This window comes from Ceratotherium simum, chromosome 25 (genome assembly GCF_057802395.1).
Source record: "Ceratotherium simum simum isolate JZ-2026a chromosome 25, ASM5780239v1, whole genome shotgun sequence".
Classification (NCBI taxonomy): domain Eukaryota; kingdom Metazoa; phylum Chordata; class Mammalia; order Perissodactyla; family Rhinocerotidae; genus Ceratotherium; species Ceratotherium simum.
Window position 1 is genome coordinate 396,614 of NC_141924.1, and position 25,715 is coordinate 422,328.

The following is a 25,715-nucleotide window of genomic DNA, read 5'->3' on the forward strand; positions in this document are numbered from 1 at the left end:
CCCCCAGGTAGGGGCCGAGTCCTGGTATGACAGGGTCTATGGCCTAGGGGGCCACTTCATCAGGTCCTTGATTGGTGCCTGGCCACCTGTCCCCACAGGCCTCAGGGGTGGTCTTGGGGCTGGCACAGCCTGAGGAAGCACGCTCCCGGCCCAAGCACCCCTGGGCAGAAGATGGCCACCTAGAGGTGCGTTGTGAGGAGAAGGCAGTTCCCACGATGGGAGGTGGCAGTCATTTGTGCGACCCTCAGAGTCGAGAACAGACTGGGTGGGCGAGGCTAGAGGATGGGGTCGTTGAGATCTTCTGATCCTTGGTCAGACAAGAGTTGATGGGATGGAGGAGTGGGAGGGGGTCTGTGAGGAAGATGCTGAGGAGGGTGGGCTCCCTGGGGAGTGAGGGGACTTGGGGAACAGGATGTTACATGTGGAGGGGTGGGGCACAGGGACTTGACAGCCTCTTGGTTCCCAGCACCTGCCCTCTCCCTTCTCTGGGGCTTGCCTCGGGCCCTGACTGCCTTGCTCACCCCAGCCTGTCTCTGGCATAAGGGTCATCATGATTTCTTGTTGCTCTCCTTCCCCATTCAAATGCGAGTCTCACCAGGACCAGCGCCTCACCTGCAACAGGTGCCGGGCCGGAGAGCAGGGCAGGCAGCAGGTGGGGTGTGGGGGCGTGGACTTCACAGAGGCTGAGAGAACATCCCAGAGAGGTCTGGGGTGGTGGCCTGGTTAGAGGAGCTGGTGGTGTGTGGGGCCCAGCTGGCAGCAGCACTTGTCAGGTGGGAGGTGAGCAGCAGGTGTGGACACAAGTGTAAGCAGGGCCTCTGCAGGCACAGGAAGGACCCACAAGTAACCTCAGGTGGGCCATGAGAGCACCCAGGTTCTCCCTGGGCCATGTGGCCGGACATCAGACTGAGGTTCCCGATACCCAGGAAACCCTGGGGTCCTGTGCCTGCTCGATTTCACGTAGGGGCAAGGGGCTGTTCCCAAGGGGGAGGTGGTAAGGTCAGAAGTCCCCAAAGCAGGGGCCAAGGGGTGGGTCAGTGTAGGACGAGGGCCTCTTGAGAGGGAGAGACACTGCTGGGAGACGACTCCTGGCCCTGAGGAACCAGGAGAGAGCCCCTTGGTGGTGAGGTGTCCCCTCACGCTGCCCTCTGGCTGTCCCTCTCTCCCGGCCAGTGTGAGGATGGGGTGGCCTTCTGGGGACGGCACTGGCTCCACGTTGGATTCGTGAACTCCAGGTAGAACTTATTTCACAAAGAGAAAAGCTCAGCGTTCGCTCAGGTGTTGAGAGTGGCTGCTGAGTCACAAGGATGGGCCTGGGGGCAGCAGAAAACACCCCCATCGCCAGCCGGCTTGGGGCTCCAGAGCCTGCAGCTTAACAATACGCCAGTTCGTCAGTAATGATAACACAACTTTTATTGGGAGTTGGGTTTCTGGGTGCCCTGTCAGATTATCAGAACATTAAAAATGGACTCAACGTAAAATACTCCTGTGGACCCCTTCAGGGACGACGCAGCCCTGCCCTCCCCGACAGGTGCAGACCCCACCCCACCCAGCAGTGCTGGATCCAGTCTCTGCTCCCCTTACACCCACCTCCTGCACACCACGGCCAGCTCCTGCCAGGTACCCCAACTATCCACCAGAGTGTGAGGGTCAGGACACCCCCACCAGGCCACGAGGGTCTTGTTTTTTTAAGGCAGTCAAATTTTGCAGCCTGGCTCAAGGCCAGCTCCTGGGGCCACTGGGCAGCAAAGACACTGGTCCAGCCCAGCTCCAGACCCGCATTTGTCCCGAGGAGACCCTTCGCTGCCGTTGGATACAAAGTGCAAACACGCAGCTCCTCCTGCGTTTGTTAAAAAATCGGTAAAAACTGAGGCTCAGAGCCTGTGGCATACGCGCCTGTCACGGCCCTCAGTCCTCCAGGTGTCTTGGGGTCATGGCCCCAGCTCCACAGGCAGAGGGCACATCTGAGGCCTTATTGCTGTGTGGGGTCGGGCAGGAGAGATGAAGCTGGGCCGTCCACCTGGTTCCAACTGCCAGCTTTACCAATGCAGCATTTATTTTAAAATTAAATTAAATTAAATTAAAAATGACAAATTGCATCACCAGGTAGTTTTTCTGATTAGGGCGCGCCATGGCTGGGCGGCAGCAGCGTCACACGGGGCCATTTAAGGTTGCTCCTGCAGGCGGCGGCATGTCCATCTTGCTGCAGGAAGAGGGGTGGGGAGTCGGAGCCGCTCAGGGCCCAAGGGTCCCTGCAGCCCCCTCCACCTGGCCTGACCTGCTCACCTGTCCTTGGTCACAGTCCCCAGGGCAGCCACCGTGGAGACAACTGGACTGGCCGTGGCTGGGGCGGTGGTGGTGGTGGTGATGGCCACCATGGGCCCCGGAAGAACTGCCACGGCCAGCACAGGAGAGATTGCCGGAGTGGGGCCAGCCTTACTCAGCGCTGTGGTGGCCGCCACGGCAGCCTCTGGGGGGACAGCCACAGCTGAAGCAGAGGTCACTTCTGCAGGTGCAGGGGAGGCAGCATCTGGTGGTGTGCTGGCACCACACTCGGCCCTGTGTGGAAGACGTGCGCTCCAGTGACCTGGGCCACTTCCAAGCAGCTCTACCCTGCAGGGTGGCCCAGGGGCCGCACCTGGGCAGGCACCTCTGCCCACCCGAGTTCCAGACACACCAGAGACAAGCTTCTTGTGCACAAAGGCCTCACCTCCTTCCAGGCAGTACATCCTAAGCTTGTTCCGCGGGTCTGCTCTCTTTTTAAACAGCACCCACCCCCAAGTGGACAAAGGTGGGTCCCGAACATGCCCCCTTGGTGCTCCCAGCGACCCTCACTACTGTGTGTACCACACGGCCCAGGGGACTTCCCTGGATGGCCCACAGACCATGTCTGCCCCGAATGCTCCCTCCCACGAGGTGGGCAGCCTTAGGATACTGGCCCTCTCGCTGCAACCCAGGAGGAGGGGGAGCCCACAGCTCTCCACCCAGCCCAGCACTTGCTTCCGCTCCATGATGTCAACTCCAACCTTACAAGGACCCCTGGGAGCTGGTGGAGGCCTGTGCTGGGGGTGGCCAGGATACCCCGCTGCCCGGCCTGGCACCAGCAGCATAAGAAACAGACCCCCTTAGAGCCTGAAGACGCAAGCCCACATGTGGGCAAGGGCAGCCCAGACAGGGTGTACCCACAGGCTGCCTGGGCCCAGCCACAAGGGCTCCGAGGGCTCTAAGCTGCAAGATCCATGCAGGCAGCCCCGTGGAAGCTGATGGCTTGCTTTCAGAACGACGTTACCTGCTTTTCAGAGCAGAGTTGGTTTTGGGGGCTTAGGAAAAGGTGTTAAGAATTTCCGTGATTCTAAACTTTAAGAAGGCGTCAAACCATTCATAAAAAGGAATGAACCCTTTTCATTCATTCATTGCATTTCATTCATGAATCCTTCGCCCTGGCATACAATTGTCTGTTCACCACAGTGTCGCTGTGAACCTGGGCCCCTCTCTCAACGGTCCTAACATAGCCTTCGCCCTACCTCCTCCGGGCTGTGGCCCCTGCTACAAACCCCCAGGGAAGGGAGCTGGCAGGGCTGGCCGGGTCATCTGGGGTCCCAGGAACAACTGTGCTGTGAGCAAGAGGGACCCCTACCAATGGGATGGACTGAGCCTCCAAACCATGAGGGTCCCTCCAGGACCACCGGGGGTGGGACAGTAGGCAGGGCCTTTCGAGGTACCAGCCTCCCCACCTGTGGGGTAAGGAGAGACCGCAGGTGCCTCCACTCAGAAAACAGTAGCCCGGTGGGTACCGCACCATCACTTCTCTGTTCCTCATCTCCTCCAGGCGGGGTCCAGCCAGGGACCTGCCCCCTTCACCCCTTCAAGCCTTGGCTCCAACACCACCTTCTCCCTACATCCCTGCCAACCCACCTGCTCCCACTCGTTCTGTATTTTCCACAGCACACTGCTCCTCGAGCAGTCCCCCCGCCCCCACCCAGCCCAGCCAGGAGGGGTCTGTCCACTGACAGATTCCAAAGGCCTGGACCTTCTCCCTGTGTGTGTGGTGGAACACGTGGGGCTGAGCTTGCAGGGAGGATGCCCCTGGTCAGGGCTCAGATACCCCAAGTCAAGTCCTGAGACACCCCCTCCCACTGCCCAGGCGTGTTGGGCAAATCCGAAGTGCCCGGCTGAGGTGGGCACGTGTCTGGGACTCAGCACACACCAGGTGAGATAAACACCGCAACCCCTTCCCACCATCCGGGGCAACCCCAGATCCTGGGGTGGTGAGTGAGCCTGGCCAGAACCCCACAAGCCTGGTTGTTCTCTTCAGTAAGGCCAATGGGTGGGGTGGCTCCATTCCCAAGTCCCTGGGGTGGAACACTCAGGCCTTGTGCTCTCTCAATGACCACTCACAAAAGCAGCAGTACTCCCCACCCCGGGCTTCCACTTAGATGAATAAGCATCCTTTCCCCTGAGAGCTGGCCTCCGTGGGACCACAGGGCCATCATGGCAGCAGGGTTGGCCTGCTCAGGGTAAGCAGAGTGCTGGGGACAGCCAGACCTCCATGTGCACTTGGGGCCCTGTGCCCACCCTGACGTGCACACCTGGGGACTGACACGGGCAGTGGGGAGGTCTCCTGGCCAGGACACATGCTAACAGCCTCCAAGGCGCCAGCCACCTTCTGCTCGTCCTCATCGCTGTTGGAGGCCACCAGGGGGGTCTTCCTGGCGACACATACATTCCAGGCACACGGGGAAGCCGGGCCAACTGTAAGACAGGGAGCCAGTGATGTCTGGTGAGGGCGGAGGGGGCCACGGGGCGTGGCTCAGGGCCCCCAAACGTCCGTGGGCCAGCAAGGAGCATGTGAGAGCTTCAGCCTGCAAAAGTGGGAATCTGTCCCATGCCCTGCCTACCATGTGCGTGTCACACGCGTGCGTGTGTATCCGCACATTCATAGGAAATGTACAGAGGGACTGTCCCCCCCCCCACAGGGAGGGCCCCCACTCAGCCTCGGGGCTTCCAAGTTCCTTACCATGTGGCCCTGAGGGGGCCTGGGGGTCTTCCAAGCATGTCCGATGGGGGACTCAGAGCCAGGGGCTCTGAACAAGCCCTAGGACAGCCACTGAGCTGGCATGGCACACGTGTGTGATTCACACTGAGAAGGCAGCAGGGCCTGGGGAGACTGGCCCGGGTCAGGAAGGCCCTCACTGCCTGCCAGGAGTCCTGGCAGCGCAGACCCATGCACGCTGGTCAGACCTGCACTCCGAGGGCAGCCCGATGGCCTTGCTGCCTGTGCCCGGGGCAAAAGGGGCCCCCATGGACACGGCTCCTCCAGTCCCCTAAGCATGATGCAAACCCCAATATCACCAGGGAGACACGTAGCCCCAAGGCCTTGGCCATATCCTACCCCTCCCATGGAGGCACTCCTGCTCACCGGTTCTCTCCCGGCCCTGGTTCAGGCCACCCTGGGCATCGCCACGGCCCCTGTCCACTGTGGAGCTGCACCTGAGCCCTGACTCGGAGCTGTAGACAAGGCTGAGTCTGAGCCTACGCCGGGGAGACGCCACCCCAGAAGGCAGAGGGGGTTGCCTCCTTGGCCCGCCCCGCCTTACCAGCAGAAAGGCTGGAAGTCAGTGAACTTGGCCCAGCCCTTCTCTTCCAGAGCCGAGGCACTAGGCGCGCTGGCTGCCCACACACTGGAACCCACGTCCATCGCCACTCCCGGGGCTGGCGTCGTTGAGTTCACTGGCTCATCGAACATCGTCCACGTGGCACCTACCCAAGGAGACGCACTTGTCCAGGCCCCTTGACCGGAGCCCTGCGGCCCAGATGGGGCTGGCCATGAGGGCCCACAAGAAGTGCCTTCACACTGGGGTGTGCCTTCACCAACAGGACTGGTAGACACCAGCCATGACGACGTGGCTGAGAGTGACTACGACAGAGAGACAAGGGCTAGGGGCCACCAAGGGCTGAGCCAAAGCACCTGCCACCAACCCTGCATCACTGCAATCGGGCACGGGAAAGCTGCCACCTTCAGGAACATCCGCTTGACAGTGCGTGCAGACAGGGTCAGAAGCCGTCAGGCCCACGGCAGCCCCGTCAAGCGTGGGCCAGGTCACTAAGTTTTCTGTCACCCCAAGTGTCCCCACCCAAGTCTCCCGCCCAGCCCTGACCATGTGCCCCCATTGTCTACCTTCTGGGCCACCTTCCACGCGGGGACTTTCCTTCCAGGCAGCGGCCGGAGGGGTGCCCACCAGAGCTGCATCCCCATCGGCTTCCGAGCCCTCCTTCCCGTCCTGGCCTCCATGCTCCAGGCTGCTCTTTGAGCAGCTCTCTGAGGCATGAGGGCCCCCAAACCTGGAGGGAGACATATGGTCAGAGCAGCAGGACCCCAGAGAGTCTCTTCCTGCACGCCAGAGCGTCACGGCTGGGGTGCACACACAGTGTCCAGAGGCCTCTCTGTTCCTCAGAGAGGCTTGGGGAAAATGGGCAGGCCCCGTACCGGGCTCTGGCCATCACCCGCGTGGTACAGTGTGTCTCCTTGTCCTCCCAGATGTCATCGTCCTCGTCGTCATCAAAGGGCTGGATGTGGTCGCTGCAGCAGGCCTCAAACAGAGCCGCGCTGGGCTGTGAGAGAAAGAGCACCCACGTGGCCCCACAGGGCTCCCAGAGAGGCCTGGACGGACACAGAACTCGCAGGATGGGGCCCACCCGGGTGGGGAAGCAAGGCTCCCACAGAGCAGCCTCTCCTACCCCCACTGCCACCTGCCACCGTGTCCCCCGTCCACCTCCAACGAGCACCAAGCTGTGGGACTCACGCTGTCCTCGTCGGCGTCGATGTTGAAGTTGATCTCTGCGATCCTGTCAAAAGGAGCACTGCAAGAACAACGGAGATGCTCAAGGCCTCGCTGCCGGGGCTGCCCTGGGCTTGTCCTGCAGGCCTCAGCGCCCCTGATATGCTGGGGCCTTTCGCTTGTTCCCTTCGGGGACGCCAGGCACAGCCACACACCATGGGGGACATAACTTCTCACAACACACTGAGAGGGGCCAGGCTGGGCGCCCTGGGGAGGGAACGGGGTGTGACCCCATGCCAAGCCCTGAGGGGGTCTGCAGCCCAGCAGGGGCAGGGGCCAGGGCTAGAGAGGCAAAGGCAGAGCCAAGACCAGGGCGCTGCGGCCTCATCCAGGAACGTGGACGTTACTCCACGGAGGCAGCAGGTGTATGTGGGGTGGGGGCCTGGGATGGAGGGGGCAGCTCTCCACGCCTGCCTCCTCGTCATGCTCACTTGCTTTCTTTCCATCTTTGGATGGAACAGCCTGGGGGTGACTCCTACCAGGGCCCGCTGTGTCCCTGGTCTGCACAGGTGACAATCTGCCTTCCCAGAGAGTGTCTCGGGGGCTGTAGGGGTCATGCTCGGCTCAGCCCCTCTCACAGTGGCTCTGCGTGGTGGGGCCACACTTGGCTTTCAGCTGAGGAAATGGCGCGATGGTCTCGAGGGCCACGCAGGGCCAAAGGGCAGGTCTGGGACATGGTCACTATGAACTGAGCCCAGCTCCTTCCAAAGCGACTGAAGAGGGTAGAATGGGAGGTGGTGGAGGCTTGAATTGGGGCTGGGGTGCACGAGGGAGGTGGCCCAAAGTGACACAGGACGCCTGCTGGAGAAGGCCTGGCAGGTGAACAGCCAGGCCGCGGTAAAGGCAGCCACAGCCCCAGGCACATCCTGGTGGGCTCACTTGACGCTGTCGTCCTGGTCTGCAAACTCCTCGTCATTAAAGCCAAACTGATCCACGAAGGTGGCCGTCATCTGCTGGACCTGGTACTCGGAGAAAGCCTGGGAGAGACAGGCATCGCGGGGCAGGCCTCAGACCCGAGCTGCTCTTAGAAAAATCTCACTAGGGCTCAGGAGCTGCTCCCTGATCCTGACCACTCAGGGCACCAGCCACGTGTGGTCACGTCCAGACAGCCTTCTTTACTTTAACTTTCAATTTTTCCACCATGCCCCCAAGGGTCTCAGCAACATGAAGTGGCTCTGGGGTCTTCCCCTAATTAAATGGTGAGTGGGGGCTGCACCCCTGGCCCCCCTCCCCCGCACGGGGTCGTGTGCGGGGATGAGCACCTCTCCCCTTGGCAATTTCCCACGGCAGTTTGGTGCGATGCCATCGAGAAGCCCTAGAGGCCTAAGTGCTGCCAAGGGCGTGGGAAAGGGCCTGGCCGAGGGCTGCAGAGCCTGGCCACACGCACCTGCTGAAGGGACAGCTCGTTAGGGAAAACGCCCTCCATGTCCTCATCCTCACTCGAGGGGTGAAGGTGGTGGGTGCTTACCTGAAACAGCCAGAGGGGGGTGGGCATGAACCCCGCATCCTAGGGCTAGTGCCCAACCTGCCCCTCCCGCGGGCACAAGGAGCCCTCCAAGGACACACTAGGGCTCCTGATATGACAGGGAAGGGACCGAGGGGGCAATGCCAGCTCTGCTCAGAGAGCCTTGGGAGCCCTCACTCTGAGCCAGCCTGGGGCCTGAGGCGGGAGGGGCCTGCGTCCGGACACCGAGCCAGAGGCTCCACTGCTCACTCCTGGGCCACACGGGCCCACACATGCGTGACAAGCAGACAGGAGCACGCAGCCCACACACAGTGCTGCATCTGTGGCCGCAGCGTCAGCTGGCATCACGTGGCGAGAACAGCCCAGGCCCCTTACCAGGTCCACGGCGTTCCTACGGTTGGTCTCCGTCAGCGTCTCCTCCACGAAGCTCTCCCAGCGCCCACGGCAATCCGCGGGGAGCCCTGCAAGGGAACATCACCTGGTGAAGACTTGGGACAGAGCCGGCAGCTTCATCCTGGTCCTGCAAGGGTTTGGGAGGGCCCCTGCGGTGACATCTGAGGGCTGCTGGCAGGGAAGAAGGCCAAAGCAGCCGGGGGCAAGAGGGCACATGGGACTGAGCCTGACCTCAGCAGGTGACAGAGCCCAGAGCATACTTGGCACACCAGCCAACCCCAGGAGATCCCACACAATGGAGAAACCACGGAGCAAGGTTGCTGTGGAAAAGCAACTCAGGCCCGCCTTGACAGAACCCACAGGCCTGTGTGTATCTGTTTTTCTGGGGAGGTCAGAGCCTCAGGAAGATTCACGGTCCAGAAACAGTGAGGGAAGCTCATGGCAGAGCTTTCTGCTTGCCCCTCACTCCCAAACTGGGCCCCCACCCACTCTGCTCTGCCCTTGCTTTGTGGCTGCACCTCCCTGGGCCCGCACGCCCTCGTCACAGGTGCCAATGGACCAGTGGGCCTGACCCCAGCCTGGAGACCACTGACTGAGAACAGCCCCTGCTTCCATCCTGGAAGGCCACCTGGAGTTTCCTCAGCTCACAACTGCCCCTGTGGACACGGCTGAGATCACCTGAGGGGTTCACCACGAGGCCAGTCTGGCGAGGCCACAAGTCTGTGCCCACGGTGGCCACACCTGCTACACAACCAACTTGACCATCTGCAGTGCAGCTTCCTCAGCTGCGTGACGGGGACAAACTCCAGCACCTCCCCTGGGCCTGCTCTAGGCTCACAACACCCGCAGCCCCCAGATGGGACCCTAGCCCACCCGCAGCAGCACGACCATCTTCTCACACCCCCTGCAGGGCCCTAGGTTCACACCCTCATGCAAACACTGTTCACTGAGCACAAGTGGCCATCGTACCCTTGGCCAGCCCTGTCCTCAGGCCCCCTACATGGGGCTGAGGGCAAACTGTCCTAGCCATGAAGCTGGTGTGGCCAACACCCCCCCACACCCTCGGGGTCCTGGCCTCTGTGGGTCCTTGCCTTCCGTCACCCTCAGGCCCTCCTCCACTCACTCGTGAACACTCCACCTCCTGGCCATCTCCGAGTCCACCTGCCTGTCCGGTGGAGCAGGGTGTGCCCAAGCTCCTGTGCCTCTTGACACACTGGGCACACCCTGCTCAGGCTGACCCAGGCATCCTCCTCCCCAGCAAGGCCACATGGGTCCTCTGAGCTGCCCGCTCTCCCCTGTCTGAACTGAGACCCCCTTGGGTCCTCCCTGGCTCAGCCCAGGAAGCCTGGCGCCTGGGAGCTGCACACTGTGTGCCCAGAACATTAGAGGGCCAGAAAGGGACATGGGAGGCAGGCCCTGAGTTTAGGGGGGGCAGGGCAGCGGCCCTGGAGCACCAAGCAGGAAGAAGCTCAGGGTGGCAGGTGTCTCAGGCTGAGGGCAGAGGTGACGCCTGGCTAGGGGAGGTGCTGCCTTTGCTTGGGCCCCACAGGGCTGGGGCCCCAAAGCCTGCTCTCAGGGAACAGAAGCCCTTCTCCCAGTTCCCCACACTTGTGCCAGGAAGGTCCCCAAAGCTGCCTGAGTTCAGAGCGAAGCTGGGCTGTGCAGCAGGAGTGTGGGTGTTAGGCAGGACTTGGGGTGAACCTAGTGATGCCTGTGCTGCTGAGCACCGGCCACTGAAGCGTGAACTGCCCAGCAGGCACCTGAGAGGGTCTCCTGGCACAAGACCCTCCACAGGTGTCTGCCCAACAGAACTGACATCCAGACCAGGCCCAGACCGAGAGGAGATCTCACCAGGTGAGCCGACTATCCTGGTACCAGTGCAGTTACCACCAGCTGAGGCGCTGGAGGGCAGGAGGCAGAGGGCAGGGCGCAGGAAGCCAGGGCAGCCTCAGGCTGTGACACCCAGAACAGGGTTCCTGCTACCAAGAGGGCAATGAGGGCAGGAGGGGCTCACCTCGGATGATCTCACTAATGTGGGTCTGCACAGGGCCCCTCTCCAGGTTCTGTACCACCGCGTTGGCGATCCGGGTGAGGTGGCCCATGTTTCCACGCCTCCTGCCACCCGCTGCCCTGCAAGTGAACAGCAGTATCAGGGTGGCCGCCCGGCTTTTCTTCACTGTGCGTCCACCCGGGCCCCAGATCCCGCTGCCCACAGCCCTCCAACGGGCTTACTTACCACAGGCCCCCCACAACCCCCACGAATCCCTCCTCACAGCCTTGTCTGCAGGACACTTATTTTTGGAAGTCACTCCCAAGAAGTCCTAATGAGGCAGACACTACTCCTACCCTCACTGTACAGACCAGAAAACTGAGGCAGCCGTGTGGCAAGAGCTGAGCCCAGCGGTGTGGGGCCGCACAGCTCACGTTCCCCACGCTGCACCACGTGGCCCTCGATGCCAGTGGGCCACCCTGCGGGCCTGGTCCAGTGCTACACCCCTGGAGCCACACTCATATACCTCCAGCTGTCCCTGTTCCCAGAGCCCCTCCCAGCATCGCCCAGAGCCGAACGACTGACCCACGGGAACGCCTGGTGAAGCAGAAGACGTAGGAAGATTAAAATGAAAACCCATCCCTGCTGCAAGTGCTGACCCAGGGAGTCCCGGGCTCTCAGGGAAGATCAAGAACAGACAGGGGACCCGGAAGTGGGCAGGGGCAGAACAGCAGGGTAGCAGCAGCTGGAGGGGGCCTGTCACTGCCTGGCTCTCCAGCTCTGCATGTTGCCTCCCCTCACCGAGCTCTACGCCCAGAAGCACAAGTCCTGGCTTCTATCCACCTTTATGTCCCATGCTGCCACGAACACACGGCTCTGCTTAACCTCTCACCCACCACACACACAATCCAACAGAGGACCAACCCTTAAAACCCCTGATGAGTCCGGGAGAGCCTTAGATATAAGACGACCCCACATCTAGAAGCACAGCATTCGATCACAAGAGTGGACAGGGCTTGCTCTCCACCTTGTTCTCTCTCCCAAGAGCCTGAAATGACCCCAGAAGAAAGAACAAAGGTGAGTTCCCGAGTCGGGAAGCCCAGCTAGGCAGGGCAAGGGGTCAGGAGAGAACCTGGCGGGACCAGCCCACAGGAGAGGCTGGGATGAGGGTGGAGGCCTTGAGCAGCTGTCCAGCATGCAGGAGGGCTGAGCTGGGCTGAGGCTGGCCAGGGCCAAGGCCTGGAGATGTCCAGGCTCACAGGCCTGTCCACAGCCTGCCAGGGGTCTTAACTTCAGTGACAGTGGTGAGCCCTCCCCCGACAAAGGCACACATATGCACAATGTACAAGAGCAGGCTCAGCACAGGGCCGCATTGGGTACAACAAGGACCAGGCCCAGAGGAAGGGACAGACGGCCCCCCATCCTGCACATTATACTGTATATCCCAGAGTGGACACAAATTGGTGGGTTCAGTAACAGCAGGACGTAAGGGATGAAGCAGATGAGGTCAGAAAGTGCCCCCAGGAGCAGCACTCAGATCAAGGGTGGGGCTGCCTACACTGGACCCTGCAGGCCACACCAAGGACCTGGGTGGTCCAGACTTTCAGACAGGGGTGACACCATCTGCGTGTCTCAGAAAGATCCCAGTTGTTGTTCACGTGACAATAGGCCCAGTGGGTAGGGAAAGAACCAGGAAGTGGCCTGGATACTCCTTCAAGGGGCTGAAAGTTTAGTAAGAGAAGTGGCTCGTGGCTGGGAAGGCGAGATGGGAAGATTTGGAACACTCTGTGGGCTTAGGATTGGGGTCTCTGCTGATGGATGGGTGAGGGAGCAGGAGGGTGAGAAGGCCCATGGAGTCGGGCTGGTGCGAGGAGCCAGCGAGGACCAGGACCGGGGACCGAGGCTGCTCTGCTGACCACAGCCTAGGCCCCACGTCACTCGGCCCAGCAGCAGAACCCTCTTCTGGAACCAAGCCTTCCCTGGCCACCCGGGGCCCCACACCAAGCCCCTCAGGCACATTCCCTCACAACACCCCAGTGGTTCTTACTGCGTGTGGTCATTGGCTTCCCAGGCCTCCAGGATCCTCTGGACTAGACAGCACTTCTGGAACAGCTGAGGGGACAGGCAGCACTGGTCAGGGTCTGCAGAGCTGCACGCCCCGCTCCATCCACCCCTGGACTGAGTGGGCTTAGCAGGCAGCGAGCAGGCACATCAGCACCAAGGTCTCTGTGGGCGGTGACACCAGTACAGCCTTGCTCTGCAGCTCCCACACTAGAATAGGTGCTGCCCAGGCCCGCACAGGATCACGCTGCTGAGAGCCCGCCAAGTGAAGACCAGGGTCACACAGGACATTCCCGTTCGGCTTGGCTTCCTCCCACCTATCACCTCCTCCTCCACCTCTGGCCACTCTCCCACCTCCTCTGTCCAGAAGGAAGGACTGGGGCCCGAGTGCTTCCTCTCCAGGCCCTGACAGGCTATCTCCTGTCCCTGGCATGTTTGTTCTGGGCCTCAACTTGCACCCCCACCGCACATGTGGTCTCATTATCTGGATGGGGTCCCTCATTGGCCTGCAAAGCCCCTGCACACTCCCACCCATGTTGCTCTCATCATTGAAAGAGCCTGCCCCTTGGCTGTTTATCCCCGGGCTATTGTCCAGCTCAGGCCTGCACACCGCAGGTGTCCAGGACACTTGTCAAAGGCAGGCAGTAATGAGGCCTCTAGCATCCGCTCAAGCCCGCACCCTCTATGAGGCCTCTGACCAGAGACCCAGGGGCCCCCTTTCCAAGCCTCTGTCTTTCCTGTCTGAGCCTTGCAGCCAGCCCAAGGAGCAGGGCCATACGCTAACAGACCCCGGCTTTCCCAGGGAAGCATTCACAAGTAGGCTCCTTGGCACTGGGAGGGGGTTCTGTGCTATTTCTTCATGCTCCAGGCACCTGAGTCCTTGCTTCCCTCCTCTTGTCTTTAGCAGACACTTACTAAGGCCTACTCTCTGCCAGGCACGACACTAGCTGTCTTGGACAGAGAAGGAGACCCAGACTCGGACACCAGGTGTGTGCCTGCCCCCACAGCCCATGGCAGAGCCGCGTAAGCGCCCAGCTGAGCAGCGGTCCCAGAGGTGGGCTTCGTGTGAAGCACTCATGGGCGACTAGGAAAGTGCTGGGTGAAGAAAAGAGAGAGGAGTGTACGTCGAGGATTCATGCCCACAGTTTCAAAAGGTCCAGAATCCTAGAAAGTTTCTCCACGAGACGCATTCTTTCTTTCCCTCGCATTCTCCCTTCATGGCCTCACCATGAGGGCAGCAAACATGACATGGCAGAATGCCTGGAAGGAGGAGACTCTGGGGCAGTGTCCAGCTGGCTCCCTCCCTCTTGCGGTGGGCTGCAGCCCACAAGGGGCCAGACCAACCTGGTGTGAAGGCTCCTCCCAAGCCCTCACTTCACCAGCTCTGAGGCCCTGGCCCTGGCAAACGTGGACACTTTCTTTGTGATTTCCTATCCCATGGGTAAAAGAAGGGCAGCAATCCCATGTCACAGGAGGGTCAGAGGAGAAAAAGCATGAGGGCAGGGCAGTGCAGGCCACAGAGGGCTTGCCTCAACATTAATGTCCAGCAGTCTGGGTGGGGCAGCACACAGGACACAGAGCAACACACAGGACACTGGCTGAACTTACATGGGTCACCATTGTGTTCTCTGGGCGGCCTGCGGCAGGCTGGGGGGCCTCTGGCTCCCTGTTCTTGGCCAGAGGCTCAACCCCACTCTCGGGTCCACTGGCTTCTGCCCTGTCCTCCCGGGCAGCATGGGAGAGAATAGCGGCTATGCATAGCTCCACTTGGAAGTGCAGAAAGTTATTCCAGGTGTACTTAAAAAATAGGTCCTGGGTAGACAGATGAAAGAGGAAAGTCCTCAGACTGGTTTTCTCCTGACAGCGGGCCCACAATGGCAAGGGGATCGCTGGTATCCGGCGCACCATTCCCACAGGCTGTCTCCTGACTGTCTGGCAGCCAGGCAGATGCTGAGGGCATTTCCTCGGGATCGTCCCTTTGTTAGGAATGTTTGCAAAGAGTCGCCTGCCCTTCCATCTCCAGCCTGCTGCTGTGTTTCTGTCTCATTCATTTCTGCTCTTATCTGAACACTTTCTGTGGGTTTATCCTTTTGTCCTTAGAAGCTTAACTCATTAATTTTTAGCCTTCCTTCTTTCCCAGTACAGTCTTTAAAAGGCTCTACATTTCCTTGTAAAATCCACTTTAGCTACATTTTACACATTTCGTAGTTTATGATTTTGTCTTTGACCCACGAGTTATAGGAAGTGTGTTAAATTCTCAAATACCTAGGGATTCCGTGGAGGAGGAACATGAAGTCAGGAAGTGCACATGTGGACCCTCCCCAGGGGAGCCACACAGGCTGAAGCCCAGAGGAGCTGAATGAGGACACAGCCTCTTCCAGACCAGGGCGGGGGACACAGCAGCCTGGCCCTGAGTCTCTGACCCCTTAAGCCCATAGCGAAGCACCGGTAGGGTGGGGTGACAAAGGAATGCCTATCTGCGCCCCCCGGCCACCTCACACACAGCAGGGGCCACAGGCAGCCCCTCAGCTGCCTGCACAGGAGGAGGGTGGGGTGTGCAGGGTAGGAAGATGAGGCAGGGGGATGGGGTGTAGACTCCACCCTGGGATATGAGTTTGGGCCCCTCCTTCACCTCAGGGAGTTGGAAGCTGGACAAAGGCAGGAAGTCCATCTGATTGACATAGTTTTCCTCCATAGAAACATAGTCTTGAATCCTAGCTTCACCTTCTCTGCCTGTGTGACCTTGAGTGACCTTGGAAGTGGCCTCACTGTGTTACCTCATCTTCAACACAGAGTCATACCCATTTCCCAAAAAAGAAAAGCCCAGACCAGACGACCTCACCGGTGAATTTTACAAAACATTTAAAAAAGAATTGACAACAGCAATCTTTCTCAAACTCTTCCAAAATATTGAAAAGAAAGGAACATTTTCTGATTTTTCCTATGAGGCAAGCATTGCCCTGATACCAAAGCCAGAAAAAGATATCAAAAGAAAACTAAAGACCAATATCCTTTATGAACACACATAAAAAATCCTCAACAAAATACTAACAAACCAAATTCAGTAGCATATTAAAAGGATTATATACCATGACCAACTGGAATCTATTCCTGGAAGGCAAGATGGTTCAACATATGAAAATCAGTCAATATAGTACACTGTATTAAAAGAATGAAGGATAAAAACCACATAATCATCTCAACTGATACTGAAAAAGCATTTGACAAAATTCAACACATTTTCTTGATAAAAACACTTAACAAACGAGAAATAGAAGGAAACTTCCTGAACATGATACAAGGCATCTACAACAAGCCATCAGCTGACATCATACTCAGTGTTGAAAGACTAATAGCTTTTCCTCCAAGATCAGGAACAAGCAAGGAGGTCTGCATTCGCCACTTCTATTGAACATCGCACTGGAAGTCCTAGCCAGAGCAAACGAACAAGAAAAAGAAATAAAAGGCATCCAAACTGGACAAGAAGAAGTAAAATTACCTCTTTTCACAGATAGACACTATCTTACATGTAGAAAATTCTACAGATTCCACATAAACTATTAGAACTAATAAACAAATTCAGCAAAGTTTAAAGATACAAATCAAGACATAAAAATCAGTTGCATTTCTATACACTAACAGTGAACAATCCAAAGAAAAAAATTAAGAAAATAATTCCATTTACAATAGCATTCAAAAGAATAAAATACTTAGGAATAAATTAACCCTAGGAGGTGAAAGACTTGTACACTGAAAAGTATACAACAATGCGGAAAGACATCTGTTTTCATGGATTGGAAGACTTAAATTTGTTAAGATGACAATGCTACCCAAAGCGATCTACATATTCAATACAATGTCTATCAAAATCCCAATGGCATTTTTCCATACATAGAGGAAAAAACCCATTCTAAAATTCATATGGAATTTAAGGGTTCCCCAAAACCCAAAACAATCTTGAAAAAGAAGAACAAAGTTGCAAGAGTCACACTTTCTGATTTCAAAACTTGGTACAAAGCTACAGTAATCAAAACAGTGTGGCACTGGCCATGAGGACAGATGTAGAGATCAGCGGAACAGAATAGAGTCCAGAAATAAGTCCTCGTATATATGGTCAACTGATTTTCAACAAGTGGCCAAGACCATTCAATGGGGGAAAGGACAGTCTTTTAAACAAATGGTGCTAGGAAAACTGAATATCCACAGGCAAAAGAAGGAAGGCGGACCCTTACCTTACACTACATATAAAAATTAACTCAAAATAGATCAAAGACCTAATAGAGCTAAAACTATAAAACTCCTAGAAGAAAACATAGGGGGAAAGCTTCATGACAGTGGATTAGGCAATGATTTCTTGATACGACGTCAAAAGCACAAGCAAAAAAGAAAAAAAAAGATAAATTGGACTTCGTCAAAATTAAAAACTTTTGTATGTCAAAGGATACTATCAAGAGAGTGAAAAGGTAACCCACAGAATGGGAGAAAATATTTGCACATCATATATCTGATAAGGGTTTAATATTCACAATATATAAGGAGCTCTTACAACTCAACAACAACAAAAAACCCAATTTAAAACTGGGCAAAGAACTTGAATACGATATTTCTCCAAAGAAGATATACAAATGGCCAACAAAAGCACATGAAAAGATGCTCAATATTACTAATCATTAGGGAACTGCAAATCAAAACCACCATGAGATACCACTACACAACCATTAGGATGGCTATCATCAAAAAAACAGAAAACAAGTGTTGGCAAGGATGTGGAGAAATTGGAACCTTCATACATTGCTAGTGGGAATGTAAAACAGTATAGCCACTGATAAAAAGTTTGTTTGTTCTCCAAAAAGTTGAACATAGAATTACTATATGACCCATCAATGCAACTTCTAGGTACATACTCAAAAGAAGTGAAAGCAGGGACTCAAAGAGATATATGTACATCTATGTTTACTGCAGCACTATTCAAAACAGCCAAAAGGTGGAAGCAACCCAAGTGTCTCTCAACCGACGAATGGATAAACAAAATGTGGTCTGTTTATACAGTGGGATATTATTCAGCCTTAAAAATGAAGGAAATCCTGACACATGCTACACCATGGATAAACCTTGAGGACATAATGCAAAGTGAAATAAGCCAGACACAAAAGGCCAAATACTGTATGATTCCACTTCTACGAGGCACTTAAGAGAAGTCAAACTCATAGAGACATAAAGCAGAATGGTGGGTGCCAGAGGCTGGGGGAGCAGAATGGGGATCGATTGCTTAAAGGTCAGAGTTTCTGTTTGAGAAGATGAAAAAGTTCTGGAAATAGATAGTGGTAATGGTTATACAACACTGTGAATGTACTTAATGTCACCGAATTGCTCACTTAAAAATTATCAAAATGGTAAATTGTGTTATATATATTTTACCACAATAAAATAAAAGTAAAAAAGGGAGCACGGGGGAGAGAGAAAAATTTTTTTTGAAGAGAGGAAAAGGAAAGGCCCCCTGATCCATATCTGGGATTTTACAGTCACAGCAGTGCCCAATGGACTTCCCAAACGCTGGAAGAACTTCAGAGACAGTCAGTACTTCAAGTCCAGTTCCAAGGCAGGCTCCTTCTGGGATTAAGATGTAAATTTCAAGAGCTTTCAGCTTCCTGGGAGCAGAGGCTCAAGGGAAAGACCAAAGAGAAGCCAGCGGACTGCACCTGCCCGTGGTGCACACTTAGGGCAAAGCCCCCTTCCCAACAGCATGCTCTTTCCACAGCAGGGCCTGCTATCCACAGCCAGCACTGCTCTGCTGTCACTGCCTGGCTGCCCGACCCTCAGACACCTGGGGTGGCTGCAGGCAACTGGGAAGAACTGCTAGGCGACCTATTATGGGAGACTGGCGGTTCTCTTTTAGGATATTTTACGTTGTTTTTTTTTTTTTTTTTAATCTGAGACTTTTCTTTTTTTTTTTAATAATTTTATTTTATTTTTTTTCCTCCAAAGCCCCAGTAGATAGTTGTACATCATAGTTTCACATCCTTCTAGTTGCTGTACGTGGGACGCGGCCTCAGCATGGCCGGAGAAGCGGTGCGTCGGTGCGTGCCCGGGATCCAAACCCGGGCCGCCAGCAGCAGAGCGTGCGCACTTAACCGCTAAGCCACGGGGCCAGCCCAGGACATTTTATGTTGAAGAGCTACAATGAAAGTTCTATCTTAAGTGAGAAATCAGAAAGAAGATGGATCATACTACCCCATTCCCTCAAACAGGATTAGAAATCTGCCCTCTGCTTTCAGGGCAATTCTCTGTCAGCCTGCACTGATGCGTGTCCCCCTGTCGCTCAGTGTGCTTCAAGCCTGGGGTGGGTCTAGGAAATGCTTTCTCAGTTCAGACTGTGCCTGTTCCAGGACTAAACCAGAGCCTCCCCTCAGGCAGATCCTTATCCAGGTGCTGAGGTCCAGCTGCCTGCCCCTGATGGACCCTGCCCTGCTGCACCTGCCCCGCCTGCCCACCTGCCACCGACTGTGGGAGACACATGGACAGGCAGGCAGGGCTGGCAGCAGTGCCCACTTACCAGCAGCAAGCCCATGGTGTTGAGTCGGCAGAGTTCCTGGTTGATGCTGGGCGTGTTGGTGTGTAGCAGTGCAGCCATGAGGCGGGCGCCATGCAGACGGGCGTTCCCCAGGGGCTCCTCCAGCACGCCGATGGTGGTCAGGATTGCTTTTTTCTGCAAACACAGAAGCACTGCCCAGTTGGAACCTTGCAACCAGCGTGGCCACTGTTGGGTTCTCTTAGCTCAGGTGCCAACTGCTTAAAGGGCCAGGGCTGCTGCTCCACGACATGGCCCAGCCTGAGGAAGAGTAGCGGGGGGTGTGTGTGTGGGGGGGGGGGGTCCTCAAGGCCGCGTTGCCTGGGAGAGGAAATGAGGAATCAGTGGGGTTAAGAACCTCACTGCTCCCCTCAGGGCCTCACAAAAGAGTGAGTGAGGGTGGTCCGCTGCTCCCAGAAGCCCAGGGTATTCTGGTCTCAGCCTGCTAGCCAAAGGGATGTGTCCAAGACGGGGTCAGCTCTGTCTGGAAACACAGTCTTGGGACACTGAGCTAACAGACACCCCGTGAATACTGTCGGAGGAGACTGATGACAAGCCGGCCTTGTCAGACCAGATGCGGGTGTTTTTTGATCCTTTTCATTAACGGAATGTTTCAGAATCCCTGCCTTCACAAAGCTTACTTTCTAGCGGGGGAGGCAGACAATAAGCAAGTTGATAAGCAGATAGTACAGTTGATCATGATGCATGCTAAGGAGAAGCACTGAGGATAGGGGAACAGGCTGTGACTAGAGAGAGGGGCTCATGGCTGGTAGGAGGGTGGCCCTGGGTGGCAGCTGAAGGACTGAAGGTGATGAGGGAGTGAACCCACTTATCGTGAGCCAAGCACTGCCCAGAGCTGCTGAGCTGAGCAAAGGGCCTCCCCTGGGACCCCCTGACCCTTGGCTGGGTACCCTCAACCAGGAGACCAGGCCTTTGGTGAACTCGGGCTCTCAGGCGACCCCCTATTTCAGAACGCAAGAGTCAGCTGGGGGGCTGCAAACTAACTCCCAGGCCTCACCTAAGAGAAGAGATGGACAGTAAGCAGATAGGGGTCTGAAAATATGCCTCTGGTATCTGCCTGGTGGTTCTCAAGTCAGGGTCTGGGAACAGCAGTGTTTGAGTGTGTTCACTCACTCTGGATAAACTGTGGAGTCCTCTGCTTGCAAATCATCCTAGCCTACAATGTCTCCTAAGGCACCCAACAGCTGTTCAAGGTCATCTACCTTTGGCGGGCTGAGCAGAAGCTGGTGGAAGTCCTTCAGTCGTGGCTCAATGCCGTCCAGAATGCTGCCACTGACAGTGTACAATCTCTCCAGTCCCTGAGAAAAGGAGTCCACCAAGCCCTCTGTCCTGCAGGAGAGGAGAGCAGAGGATGGAGGCACAGGAGGAACACCTCCACTCATGTCTCAAGAGTGGTTTGGTGACTACACAGAGACAAGAGAATGGCGCCAAAGGCCTTAGGAAGTGCTCCCAGGTGACAGCCAAGAGCACCACCCCTCGGCCCCACTCCTGACAGGCTGGTGGCACGTCACACTCACTGGAACCATCTCTGCTCCCCTCCTCCTGCTCTGAAAATATTCACACTTGTCCCCACTCCTCTGCTGAGAAACAGGAGACAGGACCAGCCCCCACTTTCCCTCTGGCTTTTTCAAGCTAATTTCTCTGAGATCTTTATTTAAACACTTGTTCCAATTATAAGAGTAATACATGACCATTATAGAAAAAAAATTTTAAATACATAAAAGGATAAAAAAGCTGTTTTCCTAATTTTTATGCTGTCCCTTCATCTCAGACAAGGCTGGGCAAAGCCCTGAGAAGAGTCCTCACTTAGGGCAGAGAAGGCCCAGGCTGCCTTGGTTCACAAAGATGAAAAAATCAGTATTCAGGATGCCAGACTAGAGAAAACGATGATAACATCATAATTTCTATTTTTGGGTAATAAACTAATAAATATGTATCGGGTACTAGAGAAAGAGAAAAAATGTTAATAATCTTACTATCAAGATTAAATCAATTTCTTGTCATTTTCTTGTTCTTTTTTCTGTCTTTTAAACAAAAACGTAAGGGCTATCAGTGCTGGGGCTACTAAGAAGTCCTCTCCAGCACAGGAAATAAAGGAACTGCAGTCACCGTGGGAGTCAGATCACTCCCACAGAGGGACAGAGCAGACAGAAGCACATACACACACACACCACACACACACACAACACACAAGTGCTGTGAGGCCTCATTGGGACAGTCCTTTGGGAAACCCACAGGCTGTATCTATTCCACAAACATGACTATAACACTCCGCCATCTGGCGACAGTGGGAGCCTTTGAGCTGAGGAGGGAACACGATTGATGGCAAAGGTCAAAGGGGCCTTGGCCACAGCCATAAAGTTTACCTTTTCAACAAGGAGAATCTATCCACGGGATTACTTACATTATTACAAATTAGTTAAAAAACACAAACACACTCAGACCGCTCATTTGGGCTGCGTGTCAGTGAGGTGTCACATTCAGCTCTCCCACAATGTTTTCCCTCATGAAAGACACTCACCCAGCCCGCCTTGTCTCTAACAAGGTAAGTAACACCTGAGTCCCATTGACGAGGCAGCTCTCAGTCTGGTCTCCATCAAACATGTTCGTCAGAAGCTGCTCCACGCAGTCCTGCCTGTCAGACACACACAGAGGTCACTGCCTGACAGAGCAGATGCACAGACAAATGTCCAAAGGACAGTCTCTCCTCTCCGTGGAGAGGCAACACCCTAAAACCCAGACGGGCTTTGCTGGGGCTGCAGGCCAGGCCCCACGGGTTCTCACAACACTCCTGCCCCTGCTGGCCCAGACTCGCTGGACCTGCCAGGAGACCCCTCCAAAGAGAAATAGGCCCATCGAGTTAACTCTGGATAGGGGTGAGCATTTCTGAATCAGAGGAGGTGGCAGTGTCTCCTGGTACTCAGAACAGGGCTTGGAGACGTCCTCAAGACTCCGAAAGACCCCTGGCACCCACCCAGCCAGACCCACCAGCACCGTGGCCAGCACTCACGACTCCAGCACTGTGAGGAGGGGGTCTGGCTCTGGAGCCTCTTGCAGCTGACTGCCCTGCTCTCTGCCCAGCCTGACGATGTCACAGAGAGTCTGAGAAGCATTGGACTGCCTCTGAAAAGACAAGGGAACCGCAGCACTCCCTCAGGGCCAAGGAGAAACTGTGGCAGAGCTTGCCTGCTGGACAAGCAGCCATCCTGCTGCTTAGCTCTTAGGAAGATGCTGAACTCTCTCGAAACTAGTTCATTTCTGAGACGCCTGGTCTGCCTTTCACTATGGGCATGCAGATCTGGTCAGACTTTTTAGCTGTACTCAACAATCCCCAATAGTTCAAATGGGGCTCTCAATGGTCAACCATGCCACATAAATATTGTTCTATCCCTTGGACCAATTTTGAGATAGCCTGCATATGAGAGACCACATTATTGATACTGTATTTTATTTTTTTTTATACTGTTTATTTTATTTTTTTTATTTATTTATTTTTCCCCCCAAAGCCCCAGTAGATAGTTGGATGTCATAGCTGCACATCCTTCTAGTTGCTGTATGTGGGACGCGGCCTCAGCATGGCCGGAGAAGCGGTGCGTCGGTGCACGCTCGGGATCCGAACCCGGGCCGCCAGCAGCGGAGCACGCGCACTTAACCGCTAAGCCACGGGGCCGGCCTGATACTGTATTTTAAATTAACAAGCAGCTACTAATATTCAGAATGAGTCCTGTGAGCTAATGAAAATATGAAAGTTGCTACAGAGAAAACAAAGGACTCAAGTTTTCTAGGGAAACATTAACCCCGTGAAAATTTGGTGTCTCTGATTCAGTGTACTTGCCAACAACGTAGGGGCATTCTGTGGAGTATTCAGATGATTATGATTAAGAGAAACTCAGCCCCTGCCTCCTTTCAGGGAGCGTCCGAACATGCAGCCTCGACGTGCATGCTGTGGGGACACTGGGCTAAAGCAAGCGCTTGCATGAGTATGTGAGGGAAAAATGAAAGCAGCCAGCTTGGCTCTGTGGCCTCGCACCTGCCTCTGGGCCCAGGAACAGGTCAGTCAGCCCACAGTGCTCACACTGATGGAGAGGCATCCTCCTTTCTCAATCTGGAGCGCAGAAACCCTCACCCAGCTGTCTGGCCAGCCCCACAAGCTAAGAGGAACAAAAAACAGCATGGCCAGGCAACAGCAGCAAAGGCTCAAACATGAGTCTGCACAACTGTTCTCAAAATTGCTAAAGAGATCGTGTATGTTTAGTTTTGTCATGTGTAGAAAAAGGCCTATCAGGATATACCCCAAACTCTCAACAGTGATTACTGTAGGGAGCAGGGAGGGGGCCAGGAGAGGAAGCCCCATTGGCACCTCACATGCTTCTATATTGGCAGTGGGGGCTTCCTTCCAGAGCTCACACCCTTGTAAATCCCACCTCCTTGAGCGTAGGCTGGAACTAGAGAGCAGAATACAGCCACAGTGAGGACTGCCACTTCTAAAATAAGTTTGCAGAAGAACGACTTCCATCTTGCTTACCCCAAGGGAAGCCAGCAGCCACACTGTGAGCTGCACTGTGGAGAGGCCCATGTAGCATAGAACTGAGGGTGGCCTCAGGGAGCAGCCCTCAAGGAACTGAGTCCTGTTGACTCACTGGTGACCGTGGAAGTGGACCTTCCCCTAATCAAGCCCTGAGATGACCACAATCTTGTGAAACTCCCTGGGCAGAGGACCTGCGAAGCTGTGGCCAGACCCATAGAAACTGAGATAAAAAATACCTGTCATAAGCAACTAAGTTTGAGGGTAATTTGTCACTCTGCAATAGACAACTAATACAATGTTGTTCGAATAGTTTTTTATTTTTATTTTTTATTTATTTTTTTGTGTGTGAGGAAGATCAGCCCTGAGCTAACATCTGATGCCAATCCTCCTCTTTTTTTCTGAGGAAGCTTGGCCCTGAGCTAACATCCGTGCCCATCTTCCTCCACTTTATATGGGACGCTGCCACAGCATGGCTTGACAAGCAGTGTGTCGGTGCACGCGCGGGATCCGAACCGGCGAACCCCGGGCCGCCGCAGCGGAGCACGCACACTTAACCACTTGCGCCACTGGGCCGGCCCCTCGAATAGTTTTTTATAATATGTATGTATTATTTAGTAAAAAGAAAACTCCAGAAGTCAGTGCTTGATTAAAGGAAGAACAGTATCTAATTGGTCTCGTGAGGAAAGGAGTGACTTGCCCCTCAGAAAGCAGCAGAGGGCGCTCTCCAGCAGCCTGGAGCGTGGGCTCATGCCAGAAGGGGGCTCTGTGAGGGCCATACTCACATCTTCATCCTGACTTGGGTGGATCAACTCCACGAGTCTCTGGATGATCTTCTCTTCATTAAGCCACTGAAAGGGAAAAAGAGGCCTGTCAATGACTCTGCTCACATCTAATTAAATGGAAGACAAGTCCTTCAGTGCAGCAGAAATCCACGAGCCAGGTTCCGGGGACAGAGATCTTTGCCCAACATGTGTGTCCACCCAGACCCAGAAAGAACAAGCAGTGACCAAATTCTGGAGTGACCCAAAGTTTATAAACAAGGGAATCACTGTCCATATGTTCTAACGGTGCAGACTCTTAAACATATGCAAGCTCTGTCTTCAGAACATCTTGGAAGACAGAAGGAGCTGGAGCCTGAAGCCACTTGACCGCTGATGGGGCTCTCCCAGTGCACAACCCGGCGGGACACATAGGCCCAGGTAAACCTCCGTTCCTTGCGGCACTGGGGCCTTTCCAAGATCAGGAGGAGCAAAACGACCCTGCTGAGACCACAGGAGCATTGACCTGAGGCCTAAAGTGCTCAACGCTGTTCCAGGTCTAAGAGCAATGAAGCCCCAGGCAAGCATGGGTCACGCCTGGCTCCTCCATTACACTCTCTTACCCAAAAATGGGATAATCTGCCCCCTATGGCTGCTCAGTATACAGTGAGTGCAGGCTTCCCACTATTAACAGCAGCTGACGTTTATGCTGTGCTCACTGTGCAATGTTAGCTATTATGATTAATTCTTAGTGGGAGGCTGCTCCATATGAGTGAGAACTGCCACCCTGATGACAACTGTCACCTGATTCCAGGAGCTGGAAAACAGGAAAGAAGGACCAACAGTTTATCTTATTTTAAATTGCATTACAAACAAAACCTGCCAAACAACAGTGAACAGTCTGCCCGGGACTAATTTCCTGGGCTTCTCTGGGTTGAGAATTCTCCTCTTTTCTGGGAAAGCCTTCAGAGAGCTACGGCAGCTCCTCTCACTGTGAACACCTGTCAGGACAGACGTGTGCACACGCTCCAGGATAAACAACAGGCCAACTCGAGTCTTTGCGATTTCCCTGCATGGAATCCTTGTCAGCTA

The 25,715-nt window shown here is 55.0% G+C and overlaps 1 protein-coding gene across 13 annotated transcripts in view; it reads right to left on the reverse strand.

Moving 5' to 3' along the window:
- Positions 1-1,391: 1,391 nt before the first annotated feature.
- Positions 1,392-25,715, reverse strand: part of PPP6R2 (protein phosphatase 6 regulatory subunit 2) — a 90,592-nt gene continuing 66,268 nt past the window's right edge. For 10 of the 13 annotated variants that reach the window (XM_087448664.1, XM_087448661.1, XM_087448662.1 and 7 more), the window contains 19 exons: positions 24,648-24,713; positions 22,348-22,460; positions 21,859-21,972; positions 20,540-20,666; positions 19,302-19,454; positions 14,357-14,560; positions 12,735-12,799; positions 10,712-10,827; positions 8,680-8,765; positions 8,227-8,307; positions 7,719-7,816; positions 6,804-6,861; positions 6,488-6,612; positions 6,179-6,342; positions 5,598-5,760; positions 5,420-5,508; positions 4,590-4,752; positions 2,287-2,559; positions 1,392-2,203 (listed from right to left, as the gene is read on the reverse strand). In XM_087448664.1, coding sequence (XP_087304790.1) covers positions 2,152-2,203; positions 2,287-2,559; positions 4,590-4,752; positions 5,420-5,508; positions 5,598-5,760; positions 6,179-6,342; positions 6,488-6,612; positions 6,804-6,861; positions 7,719-7,816; positions 8,227-8,307; positions 8,680-8,765; positions 10,712-10,827; positions 12,735-12,799; positions 14,357-14,560; positions 19,302-19,454; positions 20,540-20,666; positions 21,859-21,972; positions 22,348-22,460; positions 24,648-24,713 — 2,310 coding nt within the window. In that variant the 3' untranslated portion in view covers positions 1,392-2,151. Of the gene's footprint in view, positions 2,204-2,286; positions 2,560-4,589; positions 4,753-5,017; positions 5,325-5,419; positions 5,509-5,597; positions 5,761-6,178; positions 6,343-6,487; positions 6,613-6,803; positions 6,862-7,718; positions 7,817-8,226; positions 8,308-8,679; positions 8,766-10,711; positions 10,828-12,734; positions 12,800-14,356; positions 14,561-19,301; positions 19,455-20,539; positions 20,667-21,858; positions 21,973-22,347; positions 22,461-24,647; positions 24,714-25,715 lie in introns of those variants that run through there. The other 3 variants (XM_087448656.1, XM_087448655.1, XR_015556320.1) reach the window with 3 other exon arrangements.